At 46.3% G+C, this 21801-nt stretch overlaps 1 protein-coding gene and 1 long non-coding RNA gene across 2 annotated transcripts in view; one reads left to right on the plus strand and one right to left on the minus strand.

Annotated features, from left to right (window-relative positions):
- The window catches only part of HCN4 (hyperpolarization activated cyclic nucleotide gated potassium channel 4), a 152117-nt gene that overhangs the window by 31341 nt on the left and 98975 nt on the right, over positions 1 to 21801 (plus strand). Inside the window, exon 2 of the mRNA XM_014521142.2 lies at positions 5593 to 6016. Coding sequence (XP_014376628.1) covers positions 5593 to 6016 — 424 coding nt within the window. The remainder of the gene's footprint in view (positions 1 to 5592; positions 6017 to 21801) is intronic.
- LOC102381311 lies at positions 13116 to 21567 on the minus strand. Its single transcript, XR_324154.1, has 3 exons — positions 21408 to 21567; positions 15725 to 15797; positions 13116 to 13204 (listed from the first exon to the last, which is right to left on the minus strand). It is a non-coding gene; the product is annotated as an uncharacterized LOC102381311 (long non-coding RNA).

The raw sequence follows: 21801 nt of genomic DNA on the forward strand, positions 1-21801 counted from the left end.
GTTATTGGTGAGTGTAATGGTGTATAATTCAACGTGCATTTTTCCATGATGGGGGAACTACTACCACTCTGGAGAGAAGAGAAAGCTCAAAGGCAGAAATTTAGCAAACCTCACTGTGCAAAACATGAACATCTCAATGGTGCTGGAGATTCAATAGATGGTGCTCTTATGTCTGAGTCAGCACCGAATAGGGGCTCCAGCATGGTTGCTGAAATTGGTTCTTAAGGAGTCCCACAGCAATTTCTGTAAAAGTTAGCCCTACAGTCTTAGCTCCATTCCAGGGCTGATGATGATATTCTGGCCCCCTGCTGTTTTCAGTTGGATAAGTGTTCTTTCTGCATCCTTTCTGTGTGCTGTGAGACAGCTACTCAGTTCAAGCCAGAGCTGGCTGCCTGGCAGTAGAGGTTAAAAATGTCCAAAAAACTTTTATGTAATTTAGAATGAAGGTCTTGCAAGTCTCTGACAATGCAAATACTAAAAAGCCAGGGGAAAAACAATGTGAGGAAGTGGTCTCCAAGCTGCCCCAACTTCATAGTCAGCAAGGCCCCCTCTACATGTGCAGGTAAAGCCACCATAGGATTTAAAGCACATTTCACACAATAATGCCTCCTGCCATGTCACACATGTGACACAGCTGTGACCAATAGTCTTGTCAGGTGTGGGAACTGTTATCCCTGGCTGCATGTGGAGCACAGCCAGGGCCAAGAGACCCCTCAGCTGTGGGACTCTCAGCCGCAGTAGCCATGGGGTGCTGCTGTGATCTCCCAGCCCCAGGGATGTGTGAAACACCCCATGGCTGAGAGATCGCAGTAGCTGCACTCTCTCAGTTACTGTGTGGAGTACCCCTGCAGCTGGGAGCCCACAGTGGCTGGGATCTTCCAGCCTTGGGGGTGCATGGTGCTTTCCAGCAGCTGGGAGATTGTAGCAGCTGTGGTCTCCCAGCCACAGACTGTGTATATGTGCAAATTAAAGCTGGATAGAAACCAGCTACAAAATTATTACACTTTTCCAAGCAATAACTTTATAGCTGGTTGACCCTTTTTAAGGGGCCATAATTCATTTGCATGTGTAGCCAGTCTAAATGTATTATGCAATTAATAAGGCAATGGCATAATAACTATTAATGTATAGAAGCAGCCCAAGACCGCACTCTCCCTTTTAACCATCATTTTAAAGATTTGAAAACTCTGATCTCCTTTTCTCCAGACAAAGTATACCTAGTTCTTTCAACCTTCTCTGGTATAACTTGCCTTCCAGTCCCTTTATCATCTTTGTCACTTGCCTCTGGATCCTCTCCAGTTTCTCTACAAACAAGTATTTTGGAGAGAATTGGCTGGTTTCTACAGCACCTGTTTTCCTTGCTGTTGTGAGTTGCTCAGTCCTAGTGAATCAGCTATAAGAAATCAATACATTTTTGCTGTTAATGTTTCATGTAAATGCTTAGAAATGGGAAGAAAATGAACAGTTGACCAGGAAGAGAGAAAATCAGAGGAGAGATATTCATAAGACCTTCTTGTGACACATTCTGCCCTTACCATTGCCGGGTCTCAGTTTCACCAACTGTAAAATGGGGCTAATAATCCTTATCTTCCTCTCAGGGAAATCGTATGGCTCAACTTGTTATAGAATAGAAAGTCCTATGTGATGCTTTCATGAAAGGAGCTACAGAAATGCAGAGCATAGTTAATAATACTTGATACTAGTTGTTCTCACATACATCACCTGCATGTTTATTCCTTTCAGTCAGTAACTTGGAGAGAGAAAAAGAAATTATATGATGATGATAACATTCATGAGGATGTTTGACTCCAAGTATGTTGTGGCCACTCAGTAGCCACTTGCTCTGAGTTTAGCTATCCTTAACTAAACAGATTGCACTAGATCAGGGGTGTCAAAGATATCGCCCATGGAGCTACATCATCCAGCCCCCAGGGCTGCCTCTGGGTCCATACTTGTCCTACACACTGCATACAGCATGCACCAAATCAGCCACACATGGTGCCCGCTCCAGCTGCACTGTGATCTGCATTGCACACAGTCTTGCTTGGGCCAGTCTGGGACTGTTGTGCACACAGCGCTCACTCTGATCAGTCCAAGACAAGTACCACGTGTGGCACCTGTCCCAGTTGGTCCAGAACCCATGCTGCCAGCACCCCTGACTCCCCACCAGCCACTCTGGGCCAGACATGGCATGTGGCATGGACGGCCAGAGTGTGGCCTGCGTCCTGGATCAGTTCCACATAGACATCATGTGCAGCACAGTCCTGGACTGGCCAGAGCATGTGCTTCATGCACAGGATCAGGCATGTGGAGGGGGAAAGTGAGGGAAAACATGGGCCCAGTTCAGTCCATGAGGCAGCCACATGTCATTCAGCCATCCTGTGGACCAGCCCTGCACCGTTCATCTGGCCTGCATGGCCAAATGAGTTTGACACCCCTGCACTAGATAGCTAAAATGTGACATGGGATATACATGGACCTTGGTATTTCTGACCTGATAGCTAGATTCTACCAAGCTCCTCATCTTGCCCTGTAGGATGTTTTCAGTCTCTGTTACCTTCTGCCTAGAGGCCAGAGTTACATTGGCCTTGTCAGTTTTGGCTTTAAATTAAGAGTTGGTGCACTGGATAGAAATCTTCATCTGTAATCCATTAGGTATGTTTGCTAAATGCTAGGACAAAGGGAATCCATGGCATTCATCTGAGTCACTACCACCATGTTGGAATAGAATTCAAATTTAAATAATGCCTAGAAATAAATTTTATGATCTTGTCTCCATGGGCCAGATCCTACTCCAGCTATTAGGTACCAGAGTGGACATAGGTAGGGCCTGAATGTGGATAAGATATACTGTACCCTGAATCACACTTAGGCACTTAAGTCCACCTAGGCACCTATTAGGTGGAGTAGGATCTGTACATACTTTTTCATATTGCAAAAATTGATTGGGAATGTTTGCTAGTGACTCAGCATTAGAACATCAATGGACACAGCTGGAAGAGAGGTGCATGGGCAGGACTGGAACAGCAGGGAATATTGTAGGTCAGCAATCAGGGCAGCTGACCAAGCTCTGCCTGTCTGCATTACTGGGGATGGGAGTAAGGGAGAGGTCTATTAGTCACTTAATGTTGTAAAGCATTTGCTCAACCTGCACCCTGGTAGTTTTCCTCCTGTCCACACTATGACTGGTTCTAGGTAGTGCCATTAGTGCCTTTCTCACTGCTGAACACTAAAATCACCTGCTGATGTACAAGGAGGGGGAAAAAGCAGCAAGACCAAGAGATCTCTGGAGAGAGCAAATCTCACCTTTGCATATATGTAAGTCTGCCTTCTGTTTCAGCTCTCCTCCGCCTCTTCCTCAGAAACTGGAGGAGGAATAATCCTTTCCTGATGTGTGTGTCTCCCTCTGCATCCCAACAGTTGGACTAAAGATGGCTGAAAGGTTATTTCTCTTGGGCAAAGATATACTTGTTTCTTTCAGACTTCCATGCCATTGTGTGATTATCTAAATTAACAGACTCAGGAAGCTGCATTGTGTCATTTCAAGGCCCTTAAGAAACAAGATCACAGTATGGATTTGTACAGTATTAGTACATATTGCTATATGGCGTGGCTATGGTCTTAGAGACACAGACTTATCTTATCTCAGAGCTTCCAGCATCAGTGCTTGCAGGCTAGGTATATAATTACACTGTGTATATGACAGACATGAGCTTTGCATTGCAAGTGCAAGATAAAGCTAGTTGCCAGGATTTTCAGAAGTACTTGTTATTGGCAAAACTGTGATCCCACTGAAGTCTGCTGCCATTGGCTCCATATGAGCACAGTTTGGCCAGTACTGGATACTTTGAAACCTCTAGTGCATTCATGTGCGTGTGTGTGCATGTGCTATTTGGAACATTAAATAGCATGTAGCCATACGTAAGTATATATAATTAGCAGTGCAGTGTATGCTGTTCTATAGAAGGTGGCTACTGATGCTTATCCAGAAAAGAACTTTTCTTTTCATTATTGAGAAGTTAACCAACTAAAGTGGAGGGGCCAGATCCTCGTTTGACATGAATTCCTATTATGCTGTTGAACTCGTTAGAGCCATGTTGTTTTATACCATGTGAGATACAGACTTAAGCTGTGACTTAAGCTAACATGCACTCTGTTTATGTTCTGTCAATCGCTGTAAAACCCAGAGTCACTCCATTGACTTTGTGGGTATTGAAGAGAGCCCCTACAGTATATAGGAATAGAGTTTACCCCTTGGATTTGAGTCCTTTGAGACAGTGAACTTTTCTCTGTCTTTGTACTCTATGTGGCAGAGAACATATGTGGTGTTCAGGAAATGAATAACAATAAGCCTCATTAATTTTTATGATTTCCTGGGAGAACCAATAGCAGTTTTCTGACTTTGGTGACTCTGAGAGTAAGTAAACAAACCCAATAAACAGTTTGTTCTGCTCATTGTGTTCATTTACTTTGAAGAGTGCATCTTAATTATTTATGGCACTTCCCAGTAGAACGGTCAGTGCTCTGTACTATACTGTGTAGAAGCAATAAAATCTTGGTCATATATGACCATGTTACATCAGTGCATCCTCTATTTAAGGCTGGAGTGAGACTTCCAGGCTGTTTGAGAGAATCCTCAGCAAAGTGTGAGAGCTGGCTAGGTTTTCTGTTTTTCTTCCCTACTCAGGATTAGCTGCAGCATTATATGGTCATGTATATTTTGTACTAACACCTGGAAAAATCACATAGTCATTTTTTAAAACCAGGGCTTTTTCTTGCGCTCTGGACACTTCCAAAATAAATAAATAAATGAACATGATTGTGAGGGTATCCTTCCAATAACACTGATACACCAATAACAAGATCAGACTCTTGGAGACTGTGTTTAAGGACACAGTAGTGAAATGTTGCCCTTGGTTACTTTGACAGCGTGATACATATCTTCAGGCATGTGACTCTCAGCTTTATTGATCATTTTTGCACCTCATGGGAATGCACAGAGCGCTGACTTAAACTCCCAAAGCCTGACCTCAGCATGCAATAGACTCCATGTGAAATCTAAGCTGAATGCCCTGGGGATCCATGTTGGGTCCAACCTTAACCCAGTATCTTGCGTCCAGCAATGATCAGTCCCAGCTGCTCCAGAGAAAAGTGCCAAGGTATGAGAGAACCTGCTCACAGGTTAGCCCCCAGACACTGAAGGTATATACCATAAACAAAGAGCCTTGTATCTTTCCCAAAACTCAATGGCTTTTTTAATACATGCTGTTGTAGAGCTGATTATTCTTGTCATCCATGTAAAAACTTTAATTTCCTCCTGAATAATCCTGAATTCCTGACCAGAACATTGAATGGACATCCCCTTCAGACACATTATTACACTGCCACCTCCCTTTGTACCTTCCGTCCCAGGAAATTAGTACCTTTTTTTCAACATAGTGCCTAAATGCCATTGGTGCCTGAGAAACAGGTCAGACAGATAGGAAGAATGAGGGGAACTAATAACAGTAGAGTTGTATAAAGTAGTTCATCTGATCCATTTCCCTGGGGCCCCCTTTGCCTCATCTCCTGCTTCTCTGTCTTACTGCCCAGGTTTTATTGGGACTTGACCATGCTGCTTCTAATGGTGGGGAACCTGATCATCATCCCTGTGGGCATCACCTTCTTCAAGGATGAGAACACCACCCCATGGATTGTCTTCAATGTGGTCTCAGACACCTTCTTCCTCATTGACCTGGTCCTCAACTTCCGGACCGGCATCGTGGTGGAGGACAATACAGAGATCATTCTGGACCCACAGAGGATTAAGATGAAGTACCTGAAGAGCTGGTTTGTGGTGGATTTTATCTCCTCCATCCCAGTGGACTACATCTTCCTGATAGTGGAGACCCGGATTGACTCGGAGGTTTACAAGACGGCTCGGGCCCTGCGCATTGTGCGCTTCACCAAAATCCTCAGCCTCCTGCGCCTGCTGCGCCTCTCCAGGCTCATCCGCTACATCCACCAGTGGGAGGAGGTGAGCAGAGGCTGTGGTTCAGGTGGGCGCTGGGGCCCGGGCTCTTCCCCAGTTTCACTGTAAGAGGCTGCATTGGTTTTGAAGCAGTTGTTCTCAACTTTTACACTAATTAAAAAGGAGAAAAGAGTTAGGCTTTGGAGGGTTTGAGGTGTTGGATGGGATGGAGCCTTCAGCTTTTGATAGATTGCCTGGTGGGCATTCAGCTGGGGAAAATTTAGGTTCCATTGCTTTTGGCTGTTCAGTCCCTTTAAGGGTGATTTATGTAATGGCTGAGGAGGATGCACTGCCTGAAAGAAAACACAAAGGTCCCCAGGAACACTATGAGGTTGTAGAGTGCCCCTGAATGTCAGGGAGTAATCTGAATGCTTGCTGGTGCCTTTCCACAGCTAACAGGTAAATAACCTCAAGGTGCTTGAGTGTACCCTGAGCTGATGCTGGAAAGGCATTGGCACAAACCTGGAGCACTTGTTTATCCAAGCCCCATCTTTTATTATGTGCGTATCTCCTGGGTAAACCACTCAGGGATGGATTTATAACCGTCCCGCTTTTCTAAATTCTCCAACTCCATGTTCAGGAGAAGGTAAAGGGAAAACAGAAGATGAGCTATTTGCTTATGGAGATTGCTTGACAATGGACAAAAACATAATTTGGCACCCACTAAGAGTCCCAGCCCAGTCCCTGACCCTGCACTGACGGCAAGTAAATTTTAGGGTATGGCCACCGAGACACAACTTGCATTGGTTGGAGCTCCTGGCTTGGAAATGGTCTAAGAACTAATACACCTCCCCAGTTCCCCGCTCCCTCCACAGCAGCAAAGGATTGCCTGCAGCGTTACATATGTCCTGGCTGCACGTTTCCTTGTGGTAGGAAAGGTGATCAGGGGGTACGCAGTTTATCTGCTCCTACTCCTGTTCCTGTCTGCTACAGCCCAGCACCGATTTATATGGTTGTCTCATTTCTTCTCCCAGTGGCATGGGCTAAGAAGGGAGGGTTGGTAGCATCCTTAGGGTTAAGGTGACACTATTAATAATATCGCAGCAGTGTTCAGAGATTCCAGTCAGGACCAGGACTCGATTGCCCTAGGCACTGTACAGGCACACGGCGCTGAAAGAGTGAGAGTTCTCGTCCCAAAGGACTGAGAAATAGAGGCAGGCCATATCTATACTGCATCCCTGCTGAGCCTGGGACTGTCACCAAGGAAATAAACCATGGTAACTCACTCCTGTGTTAGGTGTATCAATGCTCAGCTACTGGGCAGCAGAAATGGCTTGGAGCAGCCATCTCAACAAAATCTGTGGGCTCTCCAAGAGACAGATGGTCGGAAAGTGGGGAAGGGAAGCATTGGCTTAACAGACAGGAAGTGGCTTTCCCAGAGTGATACACTAAAGCCCCTGGCAGACATTACATTGAAGATGCAATTAATCTGTTAATTGAGTCTTAAATAGCAACGCAGCCACATGCTCAGGGAATTAATGGTGCCACAAAATGGGAAACTAGCCACAAAAATATTTCCCAAAAAATGTGTGATATTTTTATGACTGGTTTCCATCATGCCTTAATTGAACATGCGGCAGGGTTAGGATTGCACAGTGGTCTCCAGCAAGCCCTAATATGGTCCCTGCTGGCCAACAATTGACTGATTGTCAGATGGACCTGAGATTGCACTAGGATTCATACTAGTCCCCAATATAGTCCCTCTTGGCTAACGATCAACTGATTTGGGGCTAGCTCTGGCCCCCAGTGTGGTCCCTGGAGCTGGCCAACAATCAGCTGATTGTTGGCCAGCTCTAGGGACTTCACTGTGGCCGGTTCAAGTCCCAGTGCAGTCCCTATCTACGGGAGGATCGACTGATCATCAGCTAGGTCTAGGTGTGGTCCCAGAGCCAGCCGAGACTCAGCTGATTGCCAGCACCCAGCTTTCAACTTGCTGGTGCAGGGGGAGCCCGAGATGATGATTCTAGGCTCCCCCTGTGCTGGAAAGTAAGGTGCAATTGGGATCTGATCCCTGCTTCTAAAATCACACATGCTGCCATGCATGTGTGGCATGGAAGGAAGAATGATTTGTTGGAATTGGGAATCATATCATATTGCACCTTTAAATGAATGACTGCCAGCAGCCGAAATCAGGGGCAGACCTGGTAACAAAATCTTTCCAGGGTCCCGCTCCAGTGCCTTTACCTTTGGTGAATATGAAGGGGGTGGGGAAAAGAGCCCCACGGTGCTATAGAAAGCAGCACTGGTGATTTAGGATGTATTAGGACTGAAAAAAACTCTGGTGTTAAGGAGGCACCCAGCTTTCAACTGGTTTGCTCAGGGATTAGTAGCAATCTAGTTACAGCAGCACAAAGCTCAGCATGGGCTGATTTCCCTGCTTCTCAATTTCCTTTCTGTAGTAAGTCTCTTCTTTCTGAAGAGGAGTTAAATATTTTGTCTGCTTGCTTTACTGTATTTATCTAAAAAAGATAATAAATCTCAGTGAAAAGTTAGGCAGGCCCCTTGTCTTCCCTCTCCCACCCAGTTTCACATTAGGCTGCTAGTCCTAGTTTCAGTCTTGTAATCAGGGTACGCATGTTGTACTGCACCTTTCCTGCCAGTGACATTAAGTCCAGGTGTGGTTACCATGGGCATGACACCACCAGATGCTCTCTGGAGCCCCCTGTAGAGCAGGCTCCCCGGAGTGATGTTCTGCTGCAAGGGGAAGGCACAGATGGTGTTGTATTGCAATTTAAGACTGCAATGCAGACTCTGTTATTCATTGCAGAGCCGGCAGTGCAAACACAACCTTCTCCTTTCAAACAGGACTTGACCCCGACAGCTCTTTCTCAGGGGTGGGCCAGAGCTAGGAAAACTTCCCCCATTTAGGGGCATGGGGAGATTCCTATTTTTGGCTTTGTTCTTTTTTAAAATTTTGTTGGTGTGCTATAAAGCAGAGAGGGAACTGGGAATGAGGGAATTTCTCCGCCTTGTGCTGAGATGATCTGCTATGCTCTGGGGAGTCACACAGGCAGTTCTCGCTCCCTCAAGTACCTACAGATGATCTATGTCTGGAAGTTCACATTCGGCTCTCCTAGCCGTGCAGATTTGCAATGATATATTGGAAACTTAATCACTGCAGGAGGGGATTTTCTGTGTGTGCAATGTGCAGTGTGTGTGCGTGTGTGTACAAGCTGGGTAGGGAGACTCATACAGTCACCCTCCCTCACTAGCTCTCCACCCCCACACTCATCCTCCTGTCTGTCGCTCTAGCCAGCCAGTGCTCTGTACACACAGACAGTACGTGCAGACTAGTTAATTGTGTGTGGGGAGAGCTAATTAGGGAGTGATTGTGAAGGGGATAATTAGAGGCAGGGTTAATGCACTGGTATGGGCTAGTTGGAGGGGACTGGACCTGTGAAGGGGATGGTAAGAGGGGGTTAGCTCTGTTTTGGGCCTGAAACCTGATGTTGTGAGAGAGCATCATGACTCACCTGCACTGAGTTTATGCATTGACTTCAGATGGAGAAATCACTGCAGCAAGGAGAAAGTCACCTGCTCACAACTAATTCTGAGACAGCTTCCTTTGGAGGGTGGGAGGCAGGGTTTAGCTGTTCAAGCACAGCTTTCCTGGTTACTGCCTAAGCACAGAGAGGTCCTAACACACATGTACACGCACACATTCATGCATACACCCTCAGGTAAGAGCAGGGCAAATGCCTCAAAAATACTCTGCATGTGTCAGGTTGAATAAAGAATAAAATTGCTTCTGAATTTCACAGAAAATTAGGGTTGGAAGGGACCTCAGGAGGTCATCTAGTCCAACACCCTGCTTAAAACAGGACCATTCCTGATTAGATCATCCCAGCCAAGGTTTTGTCTATTGGTCTTAAAAACCTCCAAGAATAGAGAGTCCACAACCTCTCTGGGTAACCTGTTCCAGTGCATTACCACCCTCCTAGTGAGAAAGTTTTTCCTAATATCCAAGCTAAACTTCCCTTGCTGCAACTTGAGACCATTGCTCCTTGTTTTGTCATCTGCCACCTCTGAAAACAGTCCAGCTCCATCCTCTTTGGACCCCACTTCAGGTAGTTGAAGGCTGCTATTCAATCCCCACTCCATCTTCTCTTCTCCAGACTAAATAAGCCCAGTTCCCTCAGCCTCTCCTCATAAGCCATGTCCCCTAGCCCCCTCAACATTTCCACTGCCCTCCACTGAACTCTCTCCAATTTGTCCACATCCTTTCTATAGTGGGAGGCCCAAGACTGGAGGTAGTACTCCACAGGTAGTCTCACTAGTCCCAAATAGAAGGGAATAATCGCTCCATTGGTCTGCTGGCAACACTCTTACTAATGCAGCCCAGTATGCCATTAGCCTTCTTTGCAACAAGGACGCACTATTGGCTCATATTCAGCTTATTGTCCACTGTAAGCCCCAGGTACTCTTCTGCAGACCTGCTTCTTAGCCAGTCAGCCCCCAGCCTGTACTGGTGTATGCAATTGTTCCATCCTCAGTGCAGGATTTTGCACTTGTCCTTATTGAACTTCATGAGTTTTCTTTTTCTTCATTTCTCCTATTTGTCGAGGTCTCTCTGAATCCTAACCCTACCCTCCAGTGTATGTATTAGCCAACTTTCTGCAATAATGGAGAACTACAATCCAGGTCTTCCTCTCCAACCTCAATATTTTCAATGGAAAACACCTATTAATATGACTTCTTAATCATGATATAAGTACTTTTCACCAACTTTAGTTCCAGAAAATATTAGGAATCTAACCTCTGCCTTTTACCAGTTGTTCCTCTTAGAAAGGGTAAAGGAGGCTTAAGAGAAACCAGTAAGCAGACAAATTCATATTAACTAGGGAAAAATCTCCAGGCTAGTAGTAAAACCCATTTGCAATAGGCAATAAATATCAAAACTTTATTAATTCATCCGTCCTCTCCCTCTGGTTACATATACTAGATTTAACAAAAATGTATTTGACAGAGGCTTTAAAAATCAAGCGTGAACTTGGCATTTGAAGCTTTACTTATTTTGATCATCTCCCCCTCCCAGCATGAGAGATCACTTTATTACCTACATTTCAGTGAACTAAAATGTAGCTATTACATCCCTATGACAGGCACTGGGCATGCCTTAAGAAGGGAGAAGGTTGTGGAAGGAGCTGAGTCAACAAACAGGGGAGCACCTGACCAGAAAGGGTGGGCAGAGAAGCCCAGGACCAGAGCTGGAGCAGAGTCTCACCTTGGCTACTGACATGGAAGATGCTCCTGAGCAAGCAGCAGACAGAGCGAGACTCTGCAGTCCCCAGAGTTAAGAGAAGGCAGCCTAAGAGCTGAGGGAGTGATTGGTGGTTTAGGGACTGAGACAAGGGGCAGTGGTGGCCTCAACAGACAGGAGCCAGACACGCTCAGGCCCAAAAGCAGGACAGATTGCATGGTAACATCTGTGAGGCCTGGGTGTGGTGTAAGGGGTGGTTAGCGCCACATAAGAAGCCCCAAAGGCACTGTGTAGTGACACCTGACCAGCAGCATGGGATCAGGGATCCCTGTGGCAGCCTCCCTTTCCAAGGATCTGACAACAAGGCATGGCAGGGAAGGTGAAGGAGAGCGAACCTGAGAAATGAGGGCAGAGCAGGGGCTGAGCAGCCACCAGGGAACATCACATCGCAGCCACCCCTGGGACCAGCTCCTGTTATAATCCCTTCCCAAAATAATAATTTAGGGCAATGAATGAGGATTCAGACCATTTTTACCTCTTTTCAGGTAAGAATGTGGTAGTCAATGAAATCAGCTTTACATATTTGCAGAGGGAAAAAATGCTGCTTTAGCTTTGTTACTACATTCTTCACCACAGTACTTATTAATGAAGGCATTACCCCATATTCTTTAAAGGTCTGTTACTGTATGTTCCTGACTTTGGCCTGAAATATTTTGCATGCATTCAGCTGTACAATTATTTGTTGGGCCTGTGCTCCATTTGCACCCATTTCCTGTGAATATTTCAGCAAATTAATTCTCAGACTGTGAGGAAGGCCAGTTTTAACTGACTAGTTATGTCTACCCTTCAATGTGAGGCCAGCCTGAGCTGCAATCACAATAGTTTTTAATCTAGCTAGCTCTGGTAGCAGTAGGAGTGACACTGGGGCAGAGCAGGGCTCCATGCAAGCTAGCAGCACAAGTCTATACTCAAGAAGTCTTGTCCAGTTGTGTTGAAAGCTGTTCTGTTGTGATCATATTGCTATTGGTACCTGAGCTACCTAGATTAAGGCTAGCATAGGGATGTCTACCTGTGCTGCATTCACACCTCCTTACTGCAGTATATATTTTGCTTACGAGAACATCTTCATGGAGGGCACGGCCCTGAACTAAATGCAAATATGCACCCCAGAAACCTTATCCTAAATTCATCCCCATAGCATTTAGAAATGACGATACCATCTGACCTATGCATGCAATCAAACCCCGCCAGTGCGGTTCAGACTTTGAATATTAAAAGTAGCAAAGATTCTTTGCTCATACAGAATTCAAAACCAGAACGAAGGTGAATTGAGTGACTGAACCATTTGTTCTGAACAATTTGCTGAGCTCTGGAGCTCAGCACCCACTCCAGTGCTTGGACCAGTGCTCAGTAACATATATATAGATTTGTGGGCCATTTGAGGTCAACCCATTGTGTCCTTGGTGAAACTGCATGTATTTGGACAACACAAATTGCACCCTGAGGAACCAAAACAGTAGAGCTAGTCATTTTTAAAGAATGTGGGGAGAATGAAAAATTTTTTTTTTTCAAAAAATGAATTTTTAACAACAATGGAAATTTCAGCAGAAATGGTTTTGTTTTTTATTGAATATATATATATATATATATATATATATTTTTTAGCCTCTAAAAGCTGGAAAAAAATCATGCTTGGGATTATCAGATTTTATTTTTTTTCTCATGAAAGCCTAAACACTTTGGAAAGAAACTATTCAGTGAAAACATAAAGCAAAAAGTTTTTTTCATCAATAGGTTTCACAGTAATGAAAAATTAACCAACTTCCAAACTAGACCAAAAACCTTAAACAAACAAAAGCATTTCTACAAAACATTAACAAACCTTATTGAGTACCTGTAGTAGGTGAAATTATAGACTGGAGGACATATTGTTAGGGTCTGTTACTTGATGTAGGGAATCTCAGGACCGGGAAGATGGCACCACATTTGAGGGGCTAAAGAGAAACACAGGAAACAAGATTACTGTATTTTCTCGCATACCATACCCCACAAGTAAGACATGCACCTTGATTTTTGGGAAGACAGAAAGAAGGAAAAAAAAGATTTTTTCCAAAGTTATGGCTGCATGGAGCAGGGACAGAGCCTAATCTTCAGCTCATTCACCCTCCCTTTCCACCTCAGGAAAAAACTACAGTTTTAATTATTTCACAGCTGAAACTATCTGCTGCTGAAGACTGGACACTGAGTTTGAAAAGAGCAAACAACAAACTTCAGGGTTGTGAAATATAGGTGGCAGGGCAGTCGCTAAAGCTGTGATTAACTCCAAGTCTGGGCTGGGGCTACAGCAGCTGCCTCAGCACCCCCACCTCACCCCACCTTGTACTCAGTCCAAGGCTAATAGCTTTTTCCCCCATACTGAATGAGAAAAATAAAATGTCTTGGATTCAAGTAAATACAGTAGTTCCCTGAGGTTCTTCTGATCTAATCCCAGCCACAATCATTTGAAATTAGACTGGACAATACTTTAGGGAGAATCTTTAGGGATTTCTGAATGAAACTGGACTCAGTGGTGATACAGCTGTGAAGAATAGGGGCAGAGTCTCTCTTTCTACCTCCTATTTTCTTTTAATAACTTTATGAAGCTTTTGTTTTTAACAACATTGTAGGAGCTTGCGGCACATGTGCTGTAGTCCTAGTACTTTGTGCGCTCAGGGCACAGAATGACCAAGAGCCCTGGCATCAATTTCTCTCTAGATAGAGTCCCGATTTGCACTGAAATCAATAGTAAAACTTTCATTGACTTCAAAGTCTTCGGGATGTCAGCACTGTATGTGTTTAGCTGCTGCTTCACTCATTCAAACGGGACCTTTTTGCAGCAACTCTCCTAGGTAAAAGAGTAGGAGTGACCCTTTCCCGCTCCTGCATCACACATCACAGTCTTCTTTGCTTGGTTGCAGGCAGTGATCGACATCTGTACCTAAGCAGAGACATTTTCAGAGGAATAAAGCTAATGAGGTTTGATGGTGGATTTTGCCCTCAGCAGGAGTAGTGCAAATTAAGCTTTTCCACCTGGGCAATGAAAATATACAGTTTCAAAGATAATATTGTTTAAAAAAAAAAAAAAGCGTGTTGGGGGTGGGGTGGGGTTATAATGAATTCTAAAGAGCAAAGCAAATATTTGAAAAGCTGCATAGCTACAAATGATGGAGATTGGGATAAAAAGACAAAAATCAGTTTTTTACAATCACCTTCTGGCAATGTTTAATGTATCTCTTGTCAATGTGCTGGGATGATAAGGGAAATGGGTGACTTAAGGGCCTGGGAATTGGGCACAGAGCCATTTATCTCTAGGTCACTAGTTCAGACCTAGTTTGGTCATGAGTGGGTGCGTCTACATGTTGTCGTTCAACACCACTGCTACAGCACCATGCTTTAGTACTTCTTTTTGGTACACTCCTGTACTGTGCCTTGCAGGCGGTGCACACTTTGGTTTCCATGCTACATCGCCGTATCAGCGTGCTATAAGCAGGGAGTGTGATCACTATGTCACCGCAGCATGCTGTACAGCCACGTAGCACATCACTACATCACCACAAGGCAATGTGTAGACATGCCCAGTGGAAGTCATTTGCTGTCCTATAGCTGTTCAGTTATCTATTCCTGATCAGTCCTTAATAGGCAGGGGGCTGCATTACAAAATTATGGTGAAAGCTGACATTAAGCAATACCCGAGTTGCTTTTAGTGGCAGCTATGGAGTCTGAACTCTTTTTAAGACCTAGAGGGTGGTCTCCAAGCACTTTGGTTGGGAGAAAGTAAGGAAGTCTGTCTTGTGTGAACACAGCCATAAGGGCTAGCAGTCTGGCACCTTTCATCAGCCCAGAATTTGCAGGGTTTTTAAAAGAGACAGGATGATAAATCTATCCAATGTCTAATCACTGTGATATCTAGATGCTGTTCTAGCTTTTCACTGTGCCTTTCCCAAGAACTCTCTTCTGCCCTCCTCCTCATACACAGTCACTTCTCTGGGTGCCTCTGGGCAGAGTGATAAGGACTCTCTCCCCTTGGAGAACTCTGATCTGTATATTTTCCTGCCAGCACCAGCTGCTCACAGCTTGAAGTCCATATCTCCTCAGCCACCTATTTTTTGCAGCTGGTTATTTTTGGACGGAGTTTTTTTGATAGACTTTCTTTTTGCTGCATGCTTCCATGTCACAATAACACAGGGTCTTAGATGAAAGCAGGCTGGAGTCTGGCCCAGGGGAACTTTACATTGCAAGCAGTCATTTTGTTAGCCATGGAATGCAAGTATGGAAGAGCCAGGTGACCTAGCTGCAAATTCTTGCTATTATAACTGCCGGATACTCTTGATGGAATGACCATTGGTGGCAATGAAGACAGGCCACGGTGCTCTTATCACACTGAGGTGTTCCATAGCATGAGCATCACATTGCTTCCTGACATGGCTGGGGCATCCCTTTGCAGAGTATTGTATCTTGCATTCCAGATCAGGTACCGTAAATCTCTAGTAGGTGGAGGGTCTGGTGAGCCTCTTGCTCAAGGCAGCACTTAAGGGGTAGCAGATCACCCTATAAATAACAGAGAGAAACTAGTGAGATCAAAAATGGAAAGGGAAAGTTCAGGTGGATATTAACTGGCATATCACATGTGCCCTTTCCCCTAAAATCAGCCTTCCAAAATTGGGGGGTGTATTTTAAGTGGGGAAGTTGATTTTTCTTTGCTGGAAGAGAAGCATGGAAGAATAGAAGCATAGACACACTGTGCTCTAATGGCTGCCAAAATGGCTGCACTTCTCTCTAGCCCAGCAAGTGGAAATGGTGGTGTCTGGTGTTAACCCTCTCACAGCTACTGAGGAATCTGCAATGACAAGTGGCTGAGTGCTGTAGCTTGTGCCTGCAGGAGTAATTGAGCTGGCTCAGGCCCAGTGAACTGTTGCATGCAGTCTGTAGTATCTTGATGTGGCCTGTGGTGTGGAAACAGCACATTATTATTTACAGGAATTAATATAAAGAACTGTTAATAGTAAAAAAGTAACAGTTTTGCTGTTGCCCTTGCAAGGGGGTAGGCAAAATATGACCCATGGACCAGATACGCCCCACCAAGCGATTGTATCCAGCCCTTAGCTGCCCCTGCGGTGCTCCACATGGATCTGAGCCCCACCTGCTCCTGCCCAGGGCAGCCCATGCCACGCTCCCACCCCATGCCCACCAACAGCACTGCTTTGGCTCTGGCCCCCACCCTGGCCCTAGCCAGCATGCGCAGCTTCCCAGGGGGGCTGCTGCCACTGCTGCAGAAGCCGCCGAGGTACAGGTCAGCTCTCTCTGCTTCCAGCGACTCCACCTCCTCTGGCTGCCGCCATGGTACTCCGGGAAGCAGGTAGCATGCAGAAGCGGCAGCAGCCGTGGGGGCATGTGCCAGGCACCACATGCCCAGCCAGGTTGGGAAGAAGCTACAGATGGGTGGTTCCTGCCCTAGTGCATGGGGCTCTAGCTTCATCTGCCAGCTGCCTTCCATCCGCCTGGTACGATGAGCAGCCATCTGTGGGTGGCTGAGTGGGTAGAAGGAGCTGGAGCCCCATGCCCTGGGGCAGGAGCCTCTGCGCGGGCAGCAGCATGACGTGGGAGGCCTGGGCAGGAGCAGGCAGGGCTTGGCCCCATGCAGAGCACTGCAGGGACAGCTGCGGGCTGGATCAGGGGGACAGACTGCACCTGCACCACCTCATCTGGGCGAGTTCTGTTGCACATGCCCTCTTCCCCCCACCCCAACCCCTGGCTGGCTCCTGGGACCTAGTGCAGTGTGCAGGCAGCCCCCACACATGCGTGGACACCTGTGATCCACTGTATGCACACCCCTGCCCGGGGCATGCGGGCAGCAGATTGCGGTTCTGCCTTGGCTCTGAACCATGCTGTCACCACCACCCGCCCAGCCGCACGCTCCCCGTACTGTCACAACCCCGCCACTGGTGGGATCTCTGTGGAAATTGTCCGCAGTGATGTGAGCAGAGGCTGCTGGGAAATGGAGTCCACCATGGGCCCGATCTGGCTCATGGGCCAGACTTTGCCCACCCCTGGTCTTGCCCGTCTGCTCAGGGTCAGGCCGATTGCCATATTTGGGGTCAAGAAGGAATTTTACCCCACGGTCAGATTGGTATGGACTGTGGGAGGGTTTGTCTTCCTCTGCCTTGGGGGTGGGGGGGAGGCTTTCTTCCTGGGATGCTTTGAGCATATTTTAACAATTGTTGCAGCAGCAGGTTGTTGGCTGCTGTAGTCTCCCTGCTTTACCTGTGGCATATTAGGGTGTTATGTCTTGTGATTGTCAGAACTGACTGTGTAGTTTTGCTAAGAGGTTGCTAATGGATTTGCATGGGGTGGTTTGGAAAAGGATGATCCTGCCTCAGGCACAGGGTTGGACTAGAGCAGAAGTTTTCAACCCATGGGTCGTGACTCAAAAGTGGATCACAAAAATATATGAAAGGGTTGCGAGAAAATTTTAAAAATGCTTGGGGCTGGGAGGAGCAGATCCAGCCAAGCTGCAGCCCCATGCCCACTGTGGGCACACAAATCTGGGGGGGACATGCATCTCCCCTGCCCCCCTCTTTCCTTACATACCCACCCTCTGCCCCACACTCTGGGAGGCTGGAGCCTGGGGGCAGCAGGTCAGGAGTACGGGGCACCAGCAGGCTTGGAGGGGTGGGGAGTTGTGGATTGGAAATAGCAGGGCCAGGGGGTTGTGGGTTGGGAGTGAGGGGGGCCTCGAGTCCAAAAATGTTGAGAACCACTGGACTAGATGACCTCTCAGGACCCCTTCCAGCCCTACTCTATAAGTCTATGATCTGCGTGGGTGGTTTAAAAGCAAAAACAAATGTCATGACTGCTGTTTTCTCACAGTGCACCTAAGCCAGACAGGTCCATCTTTTGCCTAAGCAACTACCACTTCTCTTCTGGGAGTCCTCAAATAGCCATGCAGGGAGTTTTCTTTGCAGCCCATCCTGGGTGGGTGCTGGTGGGTAATACTATTCAGTGCCAGGAGTGGAGCTGGAAGGTGGCAGCTCTGAAACAATTTGTTTCTACCCACTATTTCTGTCTCAGCAACAATATGCAAATACAATGAAGAGAGTTTGATTTTGCCCATTTTCTTAGGTTAAAAGGGGGGAAAAAATCATCGCCAAGGAAGCACAGGCTTTACTCCTGACCCAGGTGCAGAGAAGTGCAAAGTTTTTAATGGGCAAGAGCCTTATTGATGAAGTTATTTTCTGAGTGCCTCTGAAAAGAGCTGTTTCGAAGACAGTTTCAGGACATGCAATTATCCAGTTTGCCAGCTTAATGCATTCAACTTAACCTCATTTTTATGAAGTAGAAATCAATGTGGTAACTTTTTCAGGGCTGGAAGATGACATTTTTTTTCTTGCTTTTCTCATAAAGATGAATATTTGAACTTCCTCTTTCACATTAACCCCCCACTCTCCCATCTCTGGGCTAACAGGGATTTCCTGTAGACTTTAAGTAACAACAAAGTAGTTATTCACTTTCCCTGGGGCACCTGGATCCTGAACTGATATTAGTATAGTGCTGATGTAGGAGTGCTGATGTAGCCATAAAGATCTAGGAAATGTGTGAGAAGCAAGCTATTTTCGGGGATATCTTTTTCTCACCAATCCTGAAGAAAGGCACTTTATGCCCAAAAGCTTGTCTAACAACTCTCCCAGCTATACAGTTGGTCCAATAATAGTGTGGAAGATGCTGATGAAACCTTCCTTAGGTGCTATGCAATGATTTCCATTAGGCTTTCTTGGGGACCTGACCTGACAGTGTTTGACACTAGTCCAGGACCCATTCTGTTCATTGCAGTTATGGACCCATTGCAATTATCTTCAACCTGGTGTGGACTCTAAAACTCTTCTCTGGGAATGTGAGGCCTCTTTTCCTTGGATTTCCAATGCAGAGCTTCCAGAAAGAAGCTGGGCTTTTTCTGCTCCCACAACCTCAGCCTCTCCCACCATGAAGATGGGCATCAGGAATTGCCAGTAGCCTGCTGATCATTTCCCCTACAAGAAACTCAAACACCTCAAATGCACTACCTGCTGGAGCCATATCCTAGAGAGGCTCTCTGGGATTTTCTCACTAAAATTCTTCCACCAAATGGAGGGAGAGTTGAGATGATAATTTCTTTTCCTTTTGATGGAGTCATCACCCCTGATTGCTCCTAACCTCTGCCTGCCACCGGCAGCTTCCCCTTGGGGATTACAACAGTCCTTATGAAGAGCATCGCAAAGGGTTGGGTGACATCATGCAGCAGGTATTTTCAAAGCTCTCTTAGGGAGAAGAAAGCCCCCAGTCCCACTTACCATACCCTGGCAGGTAATGAGCTGCATTCTCGTTAAGCTTTGAACCATGCTTAGATGCAAAGGACAAGCTTCTCTGACAAGCCCACTTCCCAGATTTGCCTGTCAGCTTCATGTCTCCCACCTCTTCCTTTGATTTCTCTTATGATCAAGAAACTATTTTTTTTCGTTAAAATAGGAAAACAAGTGACTGGAGCCCCTAGTTCCTCCCTCTCCTTATTTCAATGTCCCAGGGCTGTGGGGGCGTACCACGAGCTTATGGGGATATCATGTTAGGAGCCCCTTGTTTTAGCCTTTTGGCAGCACATCTCGCTGGCCAGTGGACAAAATTCCCAGCCAGCGTGGCAGCCTAAACTCCCTCGGAGCCTTTGAGAGTCACAATGCATGACTCACAACTCGTGCTTTTTGAATACACTGGGACATCAGCATGGTGGCCGATGGTACCAGGCTGCGACACCAAGCTGGAACATCCCCTGCTCTGCCAACAGGTGACATAACTTGCAGATTTCCACGCAACTGTTGGGTTGGTCAAGGGCAAGACATATTGGGGTTTGTTTTTAATCATTCTCAAGGAAAAACTAACTTTTATTTTGACAATGAACAATATCCAGTATCTCCCCTGGCACACCAAGTGGCCACCATGCAGTCTGTCAACAGAGTGGATCTTTGTTATGTTCTCTGGCAAGGTCTCCCCCAGTACTTATGGAAAAAGCCAGAAATTGGACATGACCAGCAGAAAAGTTCTTCCTTCTGGGGAAGCAACAAAACTAGAAGGAGGTGTGACGTGAACGCAGGTCCCTGAATTATAACGCCAGCTCCCTCGGGGGTTCAGGGCAAGGTGTTGCAGCTCAGTACCTTGGTTTCCCTACCTGTCAGTGGAGCTAACAATAGTTCATATTAATAGCTATATCATGGTGGCTTCAAAAGGCTTCATTTAGATTATGTTTGCATGGTACCTTAGGGAGTCAAGAATCTGTCTCGATGTGTATCCCATGCAATCCCATTGAGATATTTAAAGTACTAGCCTCTATTTAGCTAGCCATAGACTATGTTCTCACACTGTTCCAGAAAGGGTTTTAAATAGATCCAGGCCCTGCATAGCCATAGGAGCAGGATCTATAGTATCCTCTGGCCCCAAATTGCACTGTACGTCTACAAAAGCACCATTCATTGGGGTCCCTTACCTCCTCTTTCTTCACCTATTCATGGTGTTCACTTGTGTTTGGGGAGGAACACGAGAGAATCACAGATTCCTAGAACAGGATGGCATCTCAGATCATCTTGGCCACTGACTCCCAAGGATTGGCACAGGCAGCTAGTGGCCTGGGAAAGGAGTTATGGACTGGTAGTGGTGACTGCATACCTCCAGCAGGATGTTGCCCATGTGCCATATGGTAGTACTGTATAGAACTCATCCCAACTCCAAGCACCCTGTGGTTTAATGGTGGGTATGTTAAATGCAGGCATATGAAAATAGAAGGAAGATTATCTTGGAAGAGGGAAGAATTTGGAGAGGAAGGAAGCTGGTGAAAGCATGCCCAACTGGAGCGGTGGGAGGGCATGGCCACTAAGTTGCAGGTGGCGTGAGCAGAACTGAGGTGCAGGGAGGCAGATGGGGCAGCTCTTGGCATCAGGGATGAGGAGGGCATAGACCAGGCTTGCAACCTGGAGGAAGACCAGGGAAGGAGAGATCTTAGAGCAGTTAAAGAAGTGACTTGGCAAGAACCTGGAGAAGGAGAGAGATGAGCTAGTGTCAGTCCTGGGCTCAGGGGCAAGACACTTTAACCCCTTCTGAAGTTTACCTGGGGCTGAGGTGATAAGCCAGAGTCCCACTTACCTCCAGGAGGGAGCAGTAAGGAGTCTTTCCTGACTCCAGGTCAGGCAGAGTCCAACTCCATCCAGATTGAGGAGCTGCATGAAGCCCCGCAGTGGATGAACTCAGCAAGAACCTCTCTGCATTGGCAGTGACAAGCAATCAAACAAGCAGCAGCAGTGTCTCCTTGTAAACATCATGAAGAAACTGTGAGGATAATGTCTTTTAAAGCAGCTGACAGGCCTGCTCCTCCCAGAGCCCCTGGACGGGGTGGAGAGCATTTAATACAGAGCAGCTGTGTTTGGGTTGGGTTTTTTTCCCCATCCTTTTTTTTTTTCTTCCACCACAAACTGCTGAGTATTAATTCCTCTTGATTTGCTGTGTCTCACAGCAGCTCCATCTGGAGATGCTTGTCCCT

The sequence above is a fragment of the Alligator sinensis genome, unplaced genomic scaffold (genome assembly GCF_000455745.1).
Source record: "Alligator sinensis unplaced genomic scaffold, ASM45574v1 scaffold492_1, whole genome shotgun sequence".
Classification (NCBI taxonomy): domain Eukaryota; kingdom Metazoa; phylum Chordata; order Crocodylia; family Alligatoridae; genus Alligator; species Alligator sinensis.